Source organism: Cydia pomonella, chromosome 6, assembly GCF_033807575.1.
Source record: "Cydia pomonella isolate Wapato2018A chromosome 6, ilCydPomo1, whole genome shotgun sequence".
In the NCBI taxonomy this organism is placed as follows: Eukaryota; Metazoa; Arthropoda; class Insecta; order Lepidoptera; family Tortricidae; genus Cydia; species Cydia pomonella.
Genome location: NC_084708.1, coordinates 17,576,733 through 17,591,562, shown reverse-complemented (window position 1 = coordinate 17,591,562; position 14,830 = coordinate 17,576,733). Strand labels below are relative to the sequence as shown.

The 14,830-nt window shown below is 36.7% G+C and overlaps 3 protein-coding genes across 7 annotated transcripts; 2 read left to right on the top strand and 1 right to left on the bottom strand.

Annotated features, from left to right (window-relative positions):
* The first annotated feature begins 771 nt into the window (after positions 1-771).
* LOC133519153 (trans-1,2-dihydrobenzene-1,2-diol dehydrogenase-like) lies at positions 772-3,943 on the top strand. Its single transcript, XM_061853108.1, has 7 exons — positions 772-1,004; positions 1,636-1,722; positions 1,959-2,076; positions 2,539-2,830; positions 3,088-3,334; positions 3,479-3,632; positions 3,760-3,943. Exons 2-7 carry the CDS (start codon positions 1,636-1,638, stop codon positions 3,876-3,878), a joined length of 1,017 nt encoding a protein of 338 aa, XP_061709092.1. The 5' UTR covers positions 772-1,004; the 3' UTR covers positions 3,879-3,943.
* Positions 3,944-4,080: 137 nt separating this feature from the next.
* LOC133519154 (gem-associated protein 2-like) lies at positions 4,081-14,597 on the bottom strand. Of its 5 annotated transcripts, none has more exons than XM_061853113.1 (5): positions 14,434-14,597; positions 5,778-5,997; positions 5,142-5,466; positions 4,673-4,772; positions 4,081-4,327 (listed from the first exon to the last, which is right to left on the bottom strand). In XM_061853113.1, exons 2-5 carry the CDS (start codon positions 5,910-5,912, stop codon positions 4,219-4,221), a joined length of 669 nt encoding a protein of 222 aa, XP_061709097.1. In that variant the 5' UTR covers positions 5,913-5,997; positions 14,434-14,597; the 3' UTR covers positions 4,081-4,218. The 5 variants fall into 5 exon arrangements, with proteins under 5 accessions (XP_061709097.1, XP_061709098.1, XP_061709096.1 ...); XM_061853114.1 differs by having other exon boundaries at positions 5,778-5,980; XM_061853112.1 differs by lacking the exon at positions 14,434-14,597 and adding an exon at positions 14,405-14,426 and having other exon boundaries at positions 5,778-5,980.
* Positions 6,484-12,163, top strand: LOC133519149 (probable RNA helicase armi). The gene is made up of 6 exons (XM_061853105.1): positions 6,484-6,600; positions 6,686-7,093; positions 7,464-7,870; positions 8,841-8,993; positions 9,248-11,542; positions 11,708-12,163. The coding sequence occupies exons 2-6, from the start codon at positions 6,904-6,906 to the stop codon at positions 12,062-12,064; spliced, it is 3,402 nt and encodes a 1,133-aa protein (XP_061709089.1). The 5' UTR covers positions 6,484-6,600; positions 6,686-6,903; the 3' UTR covers positions 12,065-12,163.
* Positions 14,598-14,830: the final 233 nt, after the last annotated feature.

The window sequence follows — 14,830 nt, the reverse complement described above, 5'->3', positions numbered from 1 at the left end:
AGGCTTGTCCTCAGATACTCATGTCAATGGTATATTATCTTAATTTGTACCCATCCCAACCATAGCAGTTATTCGGGGTTGAGCTAGAAACGATCTGTGACATGATCACATCCAGTGCGTCAAACAAGGTGCCGAAACGATAATAGTATTCTTAATAATATCTAACTAATCTAAGAAACATAAAATATTTATTTTCAGGAAATTTATCCTATGTGGTTGTGTTGTGCCGTACCTACACTACGATACAAACTAAAATTCACACTTCTGAAAATAAATCCTATAATCCAAATGAAATACTTTCGCCCTGGATTCACCTTTCGTATGTGTTGGTGGTCAAAAATCGTGGGTCATGCTGTATTAAGCAGAAAAAAAAAATGTACTGTAAATACATTTAAACTATTATTAGCATAGTAAAATTGTATATCTGTCCTACCTTCATCAACTTTATGTGTATAATTAGGTAACTTGTGGATAACGTTGTTGGCTGTACATAAAAACAACATTTATAATGTATCACCTTGTAGATTGTATTTGTATAGTTGTTTGTTATCCCTTAAAAACAATAAAATAAATAACAAAAATAAACATAATTTTGTGAATGAATATTTCATTCTACGTGTGTGATACTGATAACCGGGACTTTTTTTATATCATGTCATCCTACAACAACCTATCGGTAGATATAGGTACGTACGGTAATATGTTTACACAATATGAGCCGTTTTCATTGACCTTCAGTCATCCTTCAGTGAAGTTTAGATAGAAGTGTTCTCATTATTTATGTAGGTAATTGAAGAGCGTGTTTCACAGCATTTTTGTGACAACCACTGACATAATACCTACACGACAAAGTGCTATCGATTGAGTAGTAGGCGCTGCAGAGCAGTCGTTTATCAAGATTGAAGATATCAAATCGATCCACTAAAAATCAGTGTTGTATAAATAGAAGCACAGCGATTATTTGAAGCATTTATCGTTAGTCTCGTGTATTACCAACAGTTACAGTAAGTATCCAACTTTCAGATTAATATTTTAGCGTCAAATATAATAGCAAACAATTTATACAATTCATGTAAATTTTAATTCATCATTATAACCTCAAATCTTAGAGGATTTAAAAATTGGAGACGCCTCGACTGTAATTTTCTGTACAAAAGTCTGCCGATTTTTGCGGGGGAGGGGCAAGTCAAATGCATGACTGTTTCAGGTTTCTACGTAACGTACAAATAGCCATGTCAGGTAAACGTAAGTCCATACAATACATATGACCATTGGCCGAGCTTAATCTTAAAGGCGTTTTGTTGTTAAATCCTTCAAGACTCAAATCATCAAAGTTTGCAATAAACATGTATATATCCCAAGGCTCCCAAAATGTATGCAAACCTTCTGGGATTCACACACATTTAGGACTAGTTGAAGGTATTAAAATGATTTCTAGCTTGCTGGGAATTAATTCCTCATAAGTAACTTTTTTGGATCTAATTTGATTGGCCTACTATCTAACCGATCTAAGTTGTTTATTACGACGGGTCGACGCGGACTATTCACTCCATTTGTTTATTCCCACTCGTTAGTCTCCATTGGGACAAAAGACCCTATTATCTACCAATGACCAGCTGTTGGTTAAATTTTCAGATGGCTGTCCGCTGGGGTATCGTGAGCGCTGGTAAGATCAGCAGTGACTTTGTGAACGCGATTAACTCTTACCCTGGAAATGAACAGGTAACTTTGATCATTTTATAATCATCTATTATTATTGGAACTAGTATTTACAATAACAATTTAATAGCCACAAGCCACAGCAGGTAAAAATCCTACCGCGAAGTATAGTAGGTATTAGGTACCTAGTTGTAAAGGGGACTTAGGACTTATGATGATGGTTGCATATACAATAATAAGATAGGTAAAAACTTATTGAATCTGAACATATTGCTTGATGATTGATACTAATGCTGCAGGTAGTAGCAGCGGTGGCAGCCCGGGATCGCAGCAGGGCCGAAGAGTTCGCTAAGCTGCACAACATCTCGAATGTGTTCGACTCTTACAAGGCGATGGCGGAGAGCAGTGGCGTCATAGGTCTGTTTGATTAAATCACGCGCGCTGTATGAAACGTGAACAGCTTGAAGACGAGGTCTGAGGTAGCGAAATGACAGTCTGTTTGACTTGCCAACAACCAACTATAAGCCTCCGTGCCAGATACCCAACCGCAGTGCACGGATGCTTCCTATGTGCCGTGCTCGAGCATATACTCACTGTGGTGACCTGGGGAGCAAGTGAGGCTGCTCTACACTGTTTACAGATCGACGATTTCGCAATTCGCAAGACAGTAACTCAGTACTGCTAAATAATAACTAAAGGTCTACCCGTGGTCTCTTCAATAAAAATAAAAAAATATAACGAAGTGCGCCTAAGTATTCTATACTTAAGCAGTTTTCGATATATTAAAGGTAGGCGCACTTCGCCCCCCTCACCTTACTTAATGCATCGCAAACCTAATTTTATTAAACACGTTAAAACATAACAATACCTCTTTTTCAGATGTCGCATACATTGGCGCGTTGAACCCTGAGCATTACGCTCTCAGCAAACTGTTTCTCGAGAACGGAAAACACGTTCTTTGCGAAAAGCCTCTATGCCTCAATTCCAAGCAAGCGCAGGCCTTGGTGGACATCGCTAAAAGGAAGAAAGTGTTCTTCATGGAAGCTATTTGGTCGAGGTTTTCTCCAGCATATATATCGCTGAAGAAAGAGATTGATTCAGGAAAACTGGGAGAGGTCAAATTAGCGGAGGTTAACTTAGGAGCTCCTATTGCCACCGTTGACAGATTAAGGTGAGTACGACCATTGTATACATTGATCTTATATCTACATCAGGTAAACTTGCCTATTTTTGACACTTGTTCAGTTATAAGCTGGCGATTATTTCAACCTTTGGTAACTATTTCAAACCAGTTTTAGTGATAGCCCTGAAATACAGATTCCCATTTAAAGCTACCCATTTTCCATGTTCTTATGCTACATGATCACTACAACAACTTATTAATCTTGATAGCCCCGATAACCTTACATACGTTTTTTGTATTTTCAGCAAAAAGTCTCTAGGAGGCGGTGCCGTGCTCGATTTGGGTGTTTACGCTATTCAAATAGCTCAGTTTATATTTAATGATGAGCCAACGAAAGTGATAGCCACTGGAGCCCTCAATGAAGAAGGAGTGGATGTCGTAGAGCACATAATTTTGGAGTACAGCGGCGTCAGGCGGGCGGTCTTAAATCTAGACGCAACCATGAAGCTGTGGAATAAGGCCACTGTCACCGGCACCAAAGGACGGGCTACGGTATATTATTTGATATTCTTTTGTAAAAGAGCTGTGTACCTCGAAAACACATTTAGAAAAATTTCCAAAAAAATTCCATTTAACTATCGAACTAGCTCAATTTTTTTTACAACAATCTCCTCTTTAACCTTGTATATTTTTCAGCTCGAAGAACCGTTCCATTTCCCCAATAGCCTAATCCATGTGGACGGCAAGGTGGAGAACTTTACACTGCACACATCCAAAATCCCTTACAATTTCGAGAACAGCGCAGGGTTGGTTTACGAGTCTCTTGAGGTCGCGAGGTGTATCAAAGAAGGTAAATTTTAAGCGCGTACGCTCGTATAAGACGCTAGTCTGAACTGAACCGCCCTTATTGTCGATGGCGTTTAAACGGCACTGCTTAATTCAGTGTATAAAGTAATAGAATGATTATTTTATTTCAGGACTCGTAGAATCACCACATGTGAGCCACAGAGACAGTCTTATCATCGCCCAAATTCAAGATTCCGTCCGAAAACAACTTGGCGTCCAATTTGATGTTGATAACCAGGAGTTTTCTTAGATGGCTTTAGTATCATGTATATTTAATTGTTAATATTTTAAATAAATAAGAATGTTGATATTTTATTTTGTTGTTTTAGTTTCATAGAATATAACAAACAACACTCCTCTGATAGGTACTGGATCCAATCATCTAATATTTCTGACGCCAATAATTTGATGTTCTACAAGTTCATGGCATTGATACCAAAAAGAATATTAAATTAACAATTGATTCACAAGATGTATTTCATATTCTACTATATGGTGCAAGAGTGATGTGCTGAAATTGGTATATTATTGGTATCATATTCAGACAAACACAAACCTATAAAAACTACAAATTCATTTTCATCATCATGCTAATCAGCTAAGTCCAACTGTCCGAAATACCTGGCAACAATGCAAATAAATAGATTCAAAGGTGCAGCCCTCAGTGAGGCATCTTCTTCTTCTTGGTTAATATGTGACCTGAAACAATTGAATAATGGATCACTAAATGATTACATGCCTATTAACGCAATATAAAAATTATTAATAACATGACATACAGCAAATTGCTAGAATTACATAGTAAGTAAGTTGGCAGCAATTTATATAACTAATTATTTAGTTGAGTAACACTAAGATGAAAGTAGACGTTTTTGTACTACTTAATTGTCAAGTATCTATACCAGTTAACTAAAGAGGTTAACAAAATTGATTAATTATTATGAAAAGACTAATTGGCATCATACTCTATGTAGTGTGATATCATTTTTCCATCAACAGTATCACATGTACAGGCCCTGGACATAGCATATAGATAACACAAACCTAATTTCAGCACAAGCTCTGGCTAGATTTCTTAGGAGACTAATGGTTTCCGAGAGTGGTGGGTGTGTTAATCGTGCTAAGAATGCATATATCCATCTACCTGCAAATGAAAAGTTACATGTTTAATTTTTATGGTAATTAAAGTATGACCTTATTTTATAGAATGAGCTTTGGCGACTTCTGGCCGAAGGGTGTCGTGTTTCGGAGGTTCCGGGGCAAACTGCCGAATCCGACACAAGAGCAGCCAATTCAACGGAGCCACGCCGTCTTGTCGCCTAAATAGTGTTTAGTTGTAATTTTATAAAATGTATATGTATGTTAGTCTGTAAGGTATTTGTAATATGGGCCTTGTTGCCTGAATCAAATTTTAAATAAATAAATTAAAATAAATACTGGATAAAAGTATTCTTGCATAGCAATCAGATGATGAAAGATTTTATTTGGTAGAAACTAAAGATCATGCTTCTACCTGTTTTGTGGTCTATAGTGTCCCCAGGTGCGACTTCTCTTATAATATTTGTAAGCATTTCTAAACCCATATCCAGCAGTTGGGGAGTAAGGCCAAGCATACATGTAACAGTAGAATCATTGTCTATAAAAAATACTTTCCAACCCACAAGTGATTGATCAGGAATTACTATTGTTTTCACTTTGACACTCCACAAATTTCTTTTAGAAAGCTCAGCCATTATGTTACTCATGTATGTTCGAACATCTGTGAAATTTTTAATTTGAATTTTTTGCCATTCTATTGTAGGCTTAAGTTTATCTGGTGCTGGTTTTGTCCTTGGAGGCTGCAAAAAATACATACAAGCTAAGTGGATATATTGAAAAATAAAATCAATATGACTCTAAACTATGTAAAGATAAAGATAGTTTATTATTCAAGTAGGCATATTACAATGCGCTTATGAACGTCAATTAAAGGTAAATGAACTATGACTCTAATAGGGTGGTGTTTTAGGCGCTAAAAACGTAAATTATTACTTGGAACTCAACAATGCCGCTAAATAAAGTAAGTGTAATTTTATTTAGGGTTGGTTCTGTGGTTCACCTTCATGTGTGATGTGCTTAGCTTTACTAAGGAAATTGAGAAAAAACTTACCTCTTTGTAAAAACGTGATTGATTTTTGGTAAACTTTGTTATGTCTTTATCGCACACAGTTACTGCAGCAACATTGGCACGTTCTTTTACAACTTTAAGAAGATATTCTTCACCAGTGTTGGGTATTTCTTTCATTTCCACATCGGACCCAATTTCAAAGCATTTTGGTAACAAATCGTCATCTGTTTGATTCTCGACGTTTGCTGTATAAATTACACTCCTTTTCTCAGAAGCCATTACCGTTAATAATTTTATTTATTGTCCTGTAGACTGTTTACCGTTTACTCATACTCGATTTATTCTTATTCGTATAGAACAAAGTGCCTGACTGCCTGTCTACCCGCCTACCCGGCATTGTTTTGTTGTTTTACTTGTTTTTAGTTTTTTGACATTGACTTGACAGCTTGACAGCAAGTGCGTTCGAATAAACTATCAAAATACTTTTTCATTAATTCCTACGGAAATGCAATAAGTGAATGTAAATAATCGGCAATTGAATATTAAACAGAATTTAGTGCTCATTCGCCTTCTTAGTGACGAGCAAGTAACGAGCGTGCATAAATCTGAGTCTGTAAGATTTTTTACTATACATTTATTATATTATTTTTGTAAGATTGTATCTGAATGTATCCCCCTAACCTATCCTTACCAAGTTACCATAAGTACTGATACTGATTGATTGCTGATTTTGTGTTTTTGTTTCCAGAAGAAATATTTAAGAAGAAGTAAGAAAAAAATTAATCCCATTCGATCAGAAGTAATGTCTACATCGAGTAACAACTCCCAGTCTGCATATTCTCCGTCGGAACCCGAAACTCCACAAGTAAGTGTAGATTCATATTAATATGTACAGATCCGCTATTAAACTACGCAAATTGTTTTCTGTAAGTATTTTAAAACAATTGCAGGGCACAGCAAAGAGTCGTATCCAAGCACTGGACCAATCTCTAAACAATGTGGATGTTAGTAACAGCAACTGCTCAGAGACGTCGGTAAAAGAAAAAGAAATGCACCAAAAACGGATTCAAGCTCTTAGAAAAGAACTTGAATACATAAAGGTGACTGAGTGGGCCTTTGATTACGACAAAGGTTTCATTCAATAATTGACTTACAGCCAAAAGTAAACATGTTGTCCTATGTGTTATCTTTCTTTAATAACTTATTTTCTAAAGAACCCGAAGAAGATGATTATTCAAAAGAAAGTTTTTTAGCCGATCAACTATTAGATATAGAGAGCTTGAAAGAAGAATTAAAAGATGACACTGAACCAGAAAGTCTGGAGATTCCAAGAAATGTCGCATGTTTCCAGAGAACAGGTATAGCAATTTATTATAAGCCAAACCACAACAAGAAATATAATCTAATTAACAGCATCTATAGCTTTACAATATTTTTTTTTATTTTATCTGTTAAAGTTGTTACTGCTTTGTTAATCACTGGCTGTGGAATGAAATCCATAGGACATAATATGTGACTGCAGCTGGCAAAACATCCCACTTTGTTGCTTGACATAAGAATGAGATTTGCTTGTATTTTTATCAGTATAACCTGTCAAAGCAGGCGACAAACAGGGACATTCTTCCGGTCGTGGTCACATATGGTAGATAACCCCATGAAATGTTCTAAGAAATAATCACCATTTGATAACAACATCCTCTGATTCAAACTACAATTTGTATTTTTTAGGTTTAATAACATACACAGGTGACAACAACTATGTGCTCATAGACGGGAGTCTCTATTTTGACATAACACTTTCCCCCTTAACATTCAGTGTTAACGACAAGATCCTATACCTTGGATATCAGGATGACAATGAAACTATCAAAGTAGTGAGAGTCCTAGAGAACTATGGACCATTCTGGGGAGATTCTATGGACATGGAAGAGGATAAGTTCAAAGTGATAGAACATGTGATAATAGGGGAAGTTGGATACAGGGAGGAGAGGCTGGTGTTTTTAAAGGATAATGATCTGAAGTTCAGTCTTGACGAGGTGGAGGCAACGTTTATACCAATGAAGGGTGACTGGCTAGAGCTGATTTGCACTGTGCAGTACCAGGATGACAAGCCAGCTGATATTTCCGCTGCTCAGGTAAATTGAATAATTGTTCTTTGAAAGAAATTTCCAAAAGTAGATTATATTTGTTTGCAATTGAGATAATGGACTCTGGGATTTTAACTCAATAGAACAAAAAAAAATTAAGACAATATATATTTAATTTATTGCATTTCAGTGTTTGTGAAATTTCTGAATATTTCAGAATGCTAGGTTATATGGGGTATTACTGTAATGTCATGCTGCCAAAGTGCAGCACTAGCACAAATTGTAAACCATAGAGTATCTTATACCAAAAGAGTTAGAAATAGAGGTGGATTGTCAAAGTAAACTTTGTAGCCACAGTAAGGTTGTCTGGAAGAGATAGCTTTGTAGCGATAAGACCGACTGTTGTTTCCTGGTTCTATTTCCTATAAAATTCTCAAACAAAACAAACAAACATTTATTCAGCAAATAGGCCATAGGGGCACTTTTACATTCAAATTTTTACAATAAAAAATAATAACAAAATACACAAAAAAAACTATGACAACAAATATTAAAATTCTTTAGATATGTAAAAGTCTCTAAGTGTCAGAGATAAAATATAATTTAAATAAAAAGATAATTAAAATAAATATCCTTAGAGATTTAAATGGTCTCCAAGGCTTGAATTCTTATATAAATAATTAAGACACGAAATTAACAAACAGACAAGAACCAAATGAAGTGTCTCACTTAATGCCACTCAAAAGTAAAGTTACATACTTATAACATAACCTGTAGGTAGCCCATGTAAGCTCAAACAGACCGGTCTCCACAAACAGCATCGTTCACGAGTATGACGCGTATCTCTCTTTGCTTCTACATACTATGCCTTAAACAGTTTTTTGACAAGTTTTAAAAGAAAATTGATGCGTCCAAGGCTATATCAAGGCGGTGTGTTTACAAAAGGGCCTATTGGAAATGTTTAAAAACGGAACTTCATGAAACATGCTAATAGTGATCAATGAACATCTTATTTCAGGTACTGAAGGTGCTTTCATTCAAGCCACTACGAAGTAAAGTAAAGAGCACAGTAGTCACCAGCTGGGACGGGGAGTCTGGGACTTGTGATAGACAGTTCTTCTTTAACAGGCAGTCTGTGCAAAATGGGAGCATGCCACAAGTAGGAGCCAAGGTGAGTAAGGACAGTATCCCAATGTGAAAGTGACTTTAGGGTAATAAACATCACCCTAGTTAGGTAAAGTTGAGATTTGTGCTGGAGTTTCTTTAAATGTTGAAAAATTCAGAGTCAGTAATCTAAAAAATTCTGTATGGTAAATCGCAACTCCGTATAAACTTGTTTTTCATGGCCAATATTACGATTTTCTTGGAAAAAATCCACTTATTTTCTTATTATAACTTTTGATTCCATATTTTACTGTTCTCCAGGTCATGGTGGAAGCAATAGAAAGCAATCAAGGAGCTTGCACATGGAGGGTAACAAAAATGATGATTATAGAGGGTAGCCCTGTCCATCAGAACAAGAACAATGACAACAACAAGAGTCCCGAGGAAAACATAACACTTGAACTGGAAAAGGAAAAAAGGATCTCAGTAACATATCCCCTAGTATTTGAAAATGTTGACTTTCATCAAAGTGAAAATATGAATTTAGTGATCACAAATAACAGTGATCAAAGCTATTTTCTCAACAAGTGGATCATGCTTAGCAAGAAGAGGGATTCCCAAATTGAAGTCAAACCATTTCTCACGCGGCCAATGAAAGTTTATCCCGGACGCACAGTTTCGTTTAGCATCACCTGCTACCCAAAGTTACTGGGAAGTAGCAAAGAATGCTTGATATTCATGTTCAACGGGTTTCAAGTAAAGAGATTTATTAACATTAATGTTGTAGACAACAATATGAAACAGATTAATAACAATGCATACATGAATGACTCTGGATTTAAGTCCGAACAAGAAAAGATTAATGGAATGAAGGATGTGAGGAGAAATAAAGATAGGGGCTTTATCCCAGGTGTGAAGCTAGTCAAAGCGCCGAATTTCGTGCCAGTTAGACTGGGATCTTTCCCAATCCCTGACAAAGTGTGGGCTGCTGTTTTAGGAAACTCTGAGCAAACAGTGTATGGTAATGATTACGACAAGGTAGTGGACAGGATAGAAATGTCCTTGCCCTGTTTATGCCAAGAATTGAACATTACTAACTATCTCGACAGATGGCATACATTGCTATTCATGGAGGAAATACAAGCGAATATTTGTATGAGAGTGTATGATATGCCTAAAGTGTACTTGATCCACTGTCAGGAATATTTGGGGATTGAAATAAAGGGATTATGCGAAAGAAGACCCAGCTTGATAAAAGGCGATAGAGTGATTGTTAAAGATACTTGGAGCTCCTCACACTTTGAAGGTTATGTTCACGTAGTGAGAGGGGATTTGGTTTTGCTCAAGTTCAATCCTCAGTTTCACGAGATTTATTCAGGGAGTGACGTTTCTGTAGAGTTCCACTTCAATAGATCTACTTACAGAAGAGCTCATCAAGCTCTCAATTTAGCTATTTCAAATCTCGGCCCTGACATACTATTTCCATCGCGTCTTGTGACTCGCTCGCAGCAGGTGTCACCTCATGACATAGGCAACATTAAATGGTTTAACAAACTCCTTAATCCCGGACAAAAAGCTGCAGTCACAAACATTCTATTGGGAGAATGTCGTCCCATGCCATACTGCATTTATGGACCTCCTGGAACAGGTAAAACGATCACTGTGATTGAAACGATTCTACAAATAATCTCCGTTATACCGGATAGTAGAATTCTAGTTGCGACACCATCAAATAGTGCAGCTAATCTTATTACTGAAAGGCTGATTCAATACAGAGATCGTTTCTCTGGCTCCATGATTCGACTCATAGCCAATTATCTACTTGATTCTGAAAACTTACCTGATGTTATAAAGCCATTTTGTGCTACGCTGGACATAGCGAGGGAGGAAACCTCTAAGCCAAACTATCAAGTTAGGAAAGATGGAGTGAACCTGAATTGTCAGACATCTTTCATCGGAAGACATCGTGTGACTATCGGCACTTGTTTCTGCATTGGGACGCTGGCACAGATGGGGTTACCACGCGGTCATTTTACACATGTCGTCGTTGATGAGGCAGGACAAGCAACGGAGCCAGAAATAATGATACCCCTGACTTTTACAGACAAAGACAATGGTCAAATCATTCTTGCTGGAGACCCACAACAGTTAGGGCCTGTGATATTATCGAAATACTGCATGGAATTTAACATGAATGAGTCATATTTGTCTCGGATTTTGGAGACTTTCCCATACCAAAGAGATTTCGAAGCTTATGAGGATGGATTTAATAAGAAGCTGGTTACCAAATTGAAGTACAACTATAGATCTTTAGAAGAAGTCTTAAAACTGCCGAGTCAGATGTTTTATGACGCCTCTCTTGTGCCTAAGATGAGCAGAGAGGAAGCATGGATCTCCGATACTATAAACACTGTTTCGGAAGTATTTGACTCATCAGAGAGAACCGAGGGGGGTGTATTCGTATACGGCATTAAAGGAGTGAACGCTAGGGCAGAAGATAGCCCTTCGTGGTTCAATCGCGAAGAGGCAGCCATGGTGGCTCTCATGACATGCAAACTTTACAAGAGGAATATCACACCCGATGATATTGGAATTATCACACCTTATATAGCCCAGGTACTTATGCATACTTTTCTAACATATTATTATTGATTTTATGAACACCATTACACGCGGCTTTACGAGTAATAATGCACTAAAGGAAATTATTTAAAGTTTAAGAGTAATCATAGCATTTTTCATACAACTTTTGCAATGGCTAAACTTTATTCTTTCTTTCAGACAAAATACTTCCGGGTTCTTTTCGAATCTATGGGGCTACCTCAACCAAAAATTGGAACTGTTGAAGAATTTCAGGGGCAAGAGAGGAAAATCATACTTATATCAACAGTAAGGTCGACCGAGGCTTATTTAGTAGACGACCGAAAACATGCGCTTGGTTTTGTCCAAAATCCTAAACGCTTGAATGTGGCTTTGACCAGAGCCCAAATTGCTGTCATTCTTTTTTGCAATCCTCATTTGTTGTGTAAAGATCCTCTATGGGGCATAGTTGTCAGAAAAGCAGTAAAAGAAGACAAGTATAAGGGATGTGATTTACCTTACGACCTTGAAACTGTAAATACGGATATTATAGTCTAACTTACTATGCTTAAGATAATACATTGTGTTGTGAACTGAGTACGGGCATATGTGTTTTTGAGAAAGTAAAATAAATAAGTGAAATGATCAGGCACACAATTGTTGTTTAATTTTGTAAATTTGGGGTGGGAGTAAATAACCCAAAATTTATTTTATGCCTAAAATGTAGATGTTAGGGCAAACGACGATACACGCGAATGTCTATGATTTTCTCTGATAATCTTACAGAATTCAGAATCTTAGTTCTTCGAAATATATTAATATTCTGGCCATCAATCTAATTCAATCTTTGAATTGAGTTACGTCTGCAGGTCAGGGATCCTGAAGGAATATTATGTAGCAGGTAACCAGTTGCCTTGTGGTTTAAATAAAATAAATAAATATGACATTATTACACAAATTAACTAAGTCCCGCAGTAAGCTCGATAAGGCTTGTGTTGAGGGTACTTTGTTTTTTCGTTCGCTGATTAACAACAACGGCTGTAAGCAATATAGTAGATCTCATTGCACCCAGGATAATTCTTAGAGCTCTTGATCGTATTCGATCTAACTGACATAGTCCGGATTTGTTCTCCAGCACCAACAAGTGTGTAACGTAATCTAAAATACTGCGAACTGTAGCGTTGTAAACTAAACTAAGCGAAATAGGGTGAGCACCCCACCAAACGCCTGAACACTTTCACACTTCACACTTTTTAATTAGGTATTCAAAGTGCAAAGACCCATTCAGTTTTGAATCAATAATAGTGAGAGTCAAAATGGCGGGTGTACCTAAATAAAATCAAATGAAAAGCATACCATATTTTTGTACCTAATTTGTACTATTTAGTACCTCGTTTAAAAAAAATTGTACCTCACGGTACGTAAAGTTATGATCAAAAAACAGGTCACCCGCCATCCTGACAGTCAGAATGGCGGGTGTACTTTATTACGCTATGTTCCCGTGGTTATTGATAAATTCTATAAAAGCCAAATTTTTGTACCTTTTTTGTACCTTCATATTCAATTATAATATGAGTCATTTTATTTGTGCTTTCCAAGTTTTACTCATTTTATATTTTGCTTGCTATTACAATTTTGCAGGCGTTATAATTTTTCAAGTTATCGATTTAATTTTTAAGAAAATACGCTAAGGTACAATTATTTTTATTACGCCAGGATTTAGTACCTTTAATGTTTAATCTGTTAAGTTCTAATAGCTCAGAAAATCATGTCTAAAAATGATTTTTTTTAGGAAGATTTCTTTGAATTGGCGCCTAACCTTTTTAAGACATGATTTACTGAGTTATTTGAACTTAAGCAAAATATAAAATGAGTAAAAATTGGAAACTAAAAATAAAATGACTCGTATTATAATTGAATATGAAGGTACAAAAAAGGTACAAAAATTTGGCTTTTATAGAATTTATCAATAACCACGGGAACATGGCGTAATAAAGTACACCCGCCATTCTGACTGTCAGGACGGCGGGTGACCTGTTTTTTGGTGATAACTTTAAGTACCGTGAGGTACAATTTTTTTTAAAGGAGGTACTAAATAGTACAAATTAGGTACAAAAATATGGTATGGTTTTCATTTTATTTTATTTAGGTACACCCGCCATTGGGCTCAACACGGAGCCCTGGGGCAGTCCACGCCATATCAATCTTGAAGAGCTAATTTGGGGGTCTTTACCCCGGAAAGAGATTTGCATTTCAGAAAGGAGGTTACCCACAAAGCAGGCCAGCCTCGCTGGTATACTCAGCTTATGGAATTTTTCCCTGAGAATATGGAGCTGGACATTATCGTAGGCAGCCTTCACATCAAGGAAAACAGCAACAATCGAAGCCCGTTTCGAGAAAGCAAGCCGGATATCGCAAGTAAAAATGGCTAAACTATCCATTGTACTTTTTCCCCTTCGGAAACCAAATTGAGATCTTCGTAACAAATTATGGCTTTCTACATACCACTCGGGTCTATTTTTTATCAGGTGTTCAAGAATCTTTGTTAAGACTGAGGATAGAGCTATGGGGCGGTATGATCGAGGGTCATTAGGATCTTTACCTGGTTTCAGAATAGGCATAATCAGTTGTAATTTCCAGGATGAGGGCGGATGGACCGAAAGTAAGATGCAGTTAATCAAGTCTAGAAAATATTTAAGGAATTTATCCCCTGCTTTGGCTATAAAAGAATATGGGATTCCGTCATATCCAGGGGCGGAGTCTTTAACCGCTTTGAGAATATTTCTAAGCTCCAACCATGCTCCAACATAGTAAAAAGTTGATCTAGAGCGCCAGAAGAATGATTGTTTAGCAGTCCGATGGGAGAATCAAGGTCGATCAGATTTTTGGAAATCGTACTTCCCATAACCTGTGAGAACTTCGCTCACCTGTAGAGTAATCTCAGGAAAACACTATATACAGTTAAACACTTTAATTACTATTACATAACACAATAAATAAAACTCAATACAAAAATCAGCCTCCGCTGACAATTATAATTTTTGCTCGACAGAGAACCGTCACATTCCATTCAAACATCCCTCAAGATTCAAACCAGCCAGTCTGTCAACAATAGGGTTGTTTCCAATTTTTTGAAACGCTTGTATTACGTTCTATATCAACTAAAAGTTGCCGGAAAAAACAATTTTTATACTGAAAACGGCTTTAAATATGTTAAATTAACAAAATATATTTTGACAGATGCTTTCGCGCCCAAACGCTCTTTGAAAATTGTGTGACACAGTTTACGGTTTGACACTTAACTACATACACACGTAGAAGATA